General features: G+C 45.9%; 1 protein-coding gene across 1 annotated transcript in view; it reads left to right on the forward strand.

Moving 5' to 3' along the window:
• The window catches only part of LOC105537302 (40S ribosomal protein S8-like), a 4,470-nt gene extending 873 nt beyond the window's left edge, over positions 1 to 3,597 (forward strand). Inside the window, 2 exon segments of the mRNA XM_011976887.1 lie at positions 2,991 to 3,413; positions 3,416 to 3,597. Of these exon segments, the coding sequence (XP_011832277.1) occupies positions 2,991 to 3,413; positions 3,416 to 3,597 (605 nt within the window).
• Positions 3,598 to 4,248: the final 651 nt, after the last annotated feature.

The raw sequence follows: 4,248 nt of genomic DNA on the forward strand, positions 1-4,248 counted from the left end.
ATTACAGGCTTGAGCCACCGCGCCCGGCCAAGGATCTTCTTATCCTCCATTGAACCAACTTAACAGTGCCAGGCAGGGCAGGCTGTGCTGCAGGGTGTGCACCCTCCAGCTTTGTGTGGCCACTTCTAAGAGTTTGCCCTGACCTGCTCCCATCCCCAGGATTTCCTGGAATCTGGAAGGTACAGATAAAGCTTTGCTAGGTTCACCTGCATCTTTTGATTGTAATACATTTAAGTGATTTTGTGTCCTTTCTATTAAATCACACCAAAGGACACTTCATATCTTTTTAACCCTCTGTCAGTGATGCTAAAACTTTGATTTTTGATTTTTACATGTTTTTTAGAGGCAGGGTTTTGTTCTGTTGCCCATGCTAGTCTCAAGCTCCTGGGCTCAAGCAGTCCTCCCTCCTCAGCCTCCCAAAGTGCTGGGAATATAGGTATGAGTCATCACACCAGGCCAGTGATGCTAACATTGGCCACTGGCTAGGGTGATGACAGTCCAGTCCTCCATCCCTCGGTCACATTTTCCTCCCTGTGAAGAGGAAGTTGTCCACGTGGGCTTCCTTTGGGGGTGCCTCATCCACATGTCACATGCTGTTGGCCTCAGTTGACAATCCTGGCCTTGAGCAAGAATTCTTTGAGGGCTCGGGGAAGAGTGATTTCCTTAATTTGTCCTGTTGCCATCATGTGCTGGCAGTTTGCTGTCAGTGAGAGCTCCCGCATGTCAGCCAGGGCTGTTTGGTGGCCCTGAGGTGAGCCTCAGGCAAAAGGCAGCCCCGTGCCCTGTTCTTTCCCTTTACTGGTCAGGCTCAGAATGTGGTGGTGGTTTCATAGCTGCCTCAGGCAGCATCACACCTTATTTCTCTGGCTTTTTCATTCCTCTTTTTGAGACTTGACTTGCCAAAACTGTAGTCAGGGAAGCTCTTCAAAGCTGAGTCCCGTGTCCTGTTGGCTGACCCCATTACATTTTAAATTTTAATTTTGAAATAAGAAAAGTTGCAAAAATAGTACAAAGAATTCTTCCTCACCCAGATTCTCCAAATGTTATTTCACCACCTGCTATATCCTGTCTACATGCATGTGTATGTACGTGCGTTTATACTGGTATGTAGTCATTAATTTCCCCACTGATTTTTTACAAGCAACCAGATTTTTAAGTCTCTTAACTTCGGCCAGGTGCAGTGGCTCATGCCTGTAATCCCAGCACTTTGGGAGGCTAAGGCAGGCGGATCACAAGGTCAGGAGATGGAGACCATTCTGGCTAACATGATGAAACCCCGTCTCTACTAAAAATAGGAAAAAAAATTAGTCAGGCGTGGTGGCAGGTGCCTCTAGTCCCAGCTACTCGGGAGGCTGAGGCAGGAGAATGGTGTGAACCTGGGAGGTGGAGCTTGCAGTGAGCTGAGATCGCACCACTGCACTCCAGCCTGGGCGACAGAGCGAGACTCAGTCTCAAAAAAAAAAAAAAGTCTCTTAACTTCATGTATACATGATGTATACACATGTATTTTATAGACGGACACAGGTATAGGTAGCCATGTACATATGTGCCTGCATAATAGCATTTGTAATGAGCTACCTACATGTGGCTGAAGGCGTTGGTGTTGACTTCAGAGAAACTACTAAGGAGTCAGTGTGGCTTCTGAGAGTCCTGAGGAGTAACTCGTGAACCTTTGGACATTTTTCTGGACCATGAGACTTCATAAAGCTCCAAGAATGATACCAACTCTGCGGATGGAGGTGGAGATGAAACATGGAGAGAGAGACCAGAGGAATGTGAGAGGATATTAGGGACACACCTGGGTTTGTGGGATGGATGCCTAACATTTTAAAAAGTTGTTAAAATTGGCTGGGTGCGGTGGCTCAAGCCTGTAATCCCAGCACTTTGGGAGGCCGAGACGGGTGGATCACGAGGTCAGGAGATCGAGACCATCCTGGCTAACACGGTGAAACCCCGTCTCTACTAAAAAATACAAAAAACTAGCCAGGCAAGGTGGCGGGCACCTGTAGTCCCAGCTACTCGGAGGCTGAAGCAGGAGAATGGCAGGAACCCGGGAGGCGGAGCTTGCAGTGAGCTGACATCCGGCCACTGCACTCCAGCCTGGGTGACAGAGCGAGACTCCGTCTGAAAAAAAAAAAAAAAAAATTGTTAAAATTGATAAACAAAAATAAAAATCATTACTTGGGCCAGAAGGAAATTCAGTCAGGAAAAGGGGAGAAAAAGAAAATATCATCCTTGCTTCTTAGCTTTTTGGCGAAGATCAAGTAACAGATCAAGTAACAGATGAAGTCTGTTCTTATCAGAAAATATGGTAAATATAGGAAAAATGAAATAAAAGCATAAATAAGCCCTAATATACCAGTAGTTAAAATAAATGTCAATGACCAAAACACACTAATCAAAAAGAGTTAAGGGCCGTGAGCAAATGGAAAACCTAACAATATATAAAATTACAAAACATGCACCATGTAGTATATGTATAATATATAACTAACTGTGTGTGCGTATGATGGTTCACAGTACCATGAGGAGAAACAAAATACCAAAAAGTGTGGTTTGAAATTTGAATGCACCCCTCTCAGAAATGGACAGGTCAGGTGGGTGAAAAAGCAAAGAACTAGAAGATTGGAACGCCACAGCTCTCTACCTGGGCTCAGAGAGAGCACTAGACCCAACAGGCAAATTCTTTTCAACACAGGGAACTTACAGGAATACTGCCTCTATCAGTCCACAGAGGAAGTCTCAGTAAATCCCAAAGTCAACATCATAGGATAATGTGATAAAATTGAAAATAAATTTTATAATATCTTACACATCTGGAGACTAACAATACACTAAGCAATCTAGGTGACAGAGGAAATGGTAAGGAAAAATTTGAAATTCCTGTAAGTCTGTGGCCTCAACAAACTCTATGTGCCTAATTTGGTAAGCGAAGGCTTAAATACATTTATTAAGATTAAGACAGGTGGGTCATTCCAGCCAGCGCTGAGCGAATGGCATCTCTCGGGACAGCTGGCACAAGCACCACAAGACCGGGGGCAAGAGAAAGCCTAACCATAAGAAGCAGAAGTACGAGCTGGGGTGCCCCACTGCCAGTGCCAAGATTGGCCCCTGCCACATCCACACAGTCCATGTGCAGAGAAGTCACAAAACACACTGTGCCCTGAGGCTGGATGTGGGGAGTTTCTCCTGGGGCCCAGAGTGTTGTAATCACAAAACAAGCATCATGGATGTTGTCTACAGTGTGTCCAATAATGAGTTGGTCTGGACCAAGACGCTGGTGAAGAGCTGCGTCATACTCGCTGACAACACACCGTGGTGGTACGAGTCCTACCATGCACTGCTCCTGGGCTGCAAGAAAGGGGCCAAGCTGACTCCTGAGGAGGAAGAGGTTTTAAACAAAAACTGATCTAAAGAATTCAGAAGAAATATGATGAAAGGAAAAAGAATACCAAAGTCAGCCTCCGGAGAAGCAGCTCCAGCAGGGCAAGCACCGCGTCAAGGCCAGGACGGTGTGGCCAGGCAGATGGCTACGTGCTAGAGGGCAAGGAGTCAGAGTTCTGTCTTAGGAAAATCAGGGCCTGGAAACACAAATAAATCCTCATCCTTTCTGTCTCCACCCATGTAATAAAGGTGTTTATTGTTCTGTTAAAAAACAAAAATTTTTAATGAGTTTAAAGACCAAAATAAAAGATTAAAAAATAAACGAAAAAAGGAAAAACAAAACAGGGTGCAGGGAGAAGGCAGCCATCCACAAGCCGGGAAGAGAGTCCTCATCAGAGCCCGAACATCCCAGCACCCTGATCTCAGACTTCCAGCCTCCAGACTGTTTAAGAAAATAAGTTTCTAGCTGGGCGCGGCGGCTCACGCCTGTAATCCCAGCACTTTGGGAGGCCGAGGCAGGCGGATCACGAGGTCAGGAGATCGAGACCATCCTGGCTGACACGGTGAAACACCATCTCTACTAAAAATACAAAAAAATTAGCCGGGCGAGGTGGCGGCGCCTGTAGTCCCAGCTACTCGGGAAGCTGAGGCAGGAGAATGGCGGGAACCCGGGAGGCGGAGCTTGCAGTGAGCTGAGATCCGGCCACTGCACTCCAGCCTGGGAGACAATGCGAGACTCATCTCAAAAAAAAAAAAAAGAAAAAAAGAAAAGAAGTTTATGTTGTTTAACCCATGCAGTGTGTGGTATTTTGTTACGGCAGCCTGTGCTGACTAATATATCTTCTTTACTAAGTAATTTATTGG

The sequence above is a fragment of the Mandrillus leucophaeus genome, unplaced genomic scaffold (assembly GCF_000951045.1).
Source record: "Mandrillus leucophaeus isolate KB7577 unplaced genomic scaffold, Mleu.le_1.0 Scaffold170, whole genome shotgun sequence".
Lineage (NCBI taxonomy): Eukaryota > Metazoa > Chordata > Mammalia > Primates > Cercopithecidae > Mandrillus > Mandrillus leucophaeus.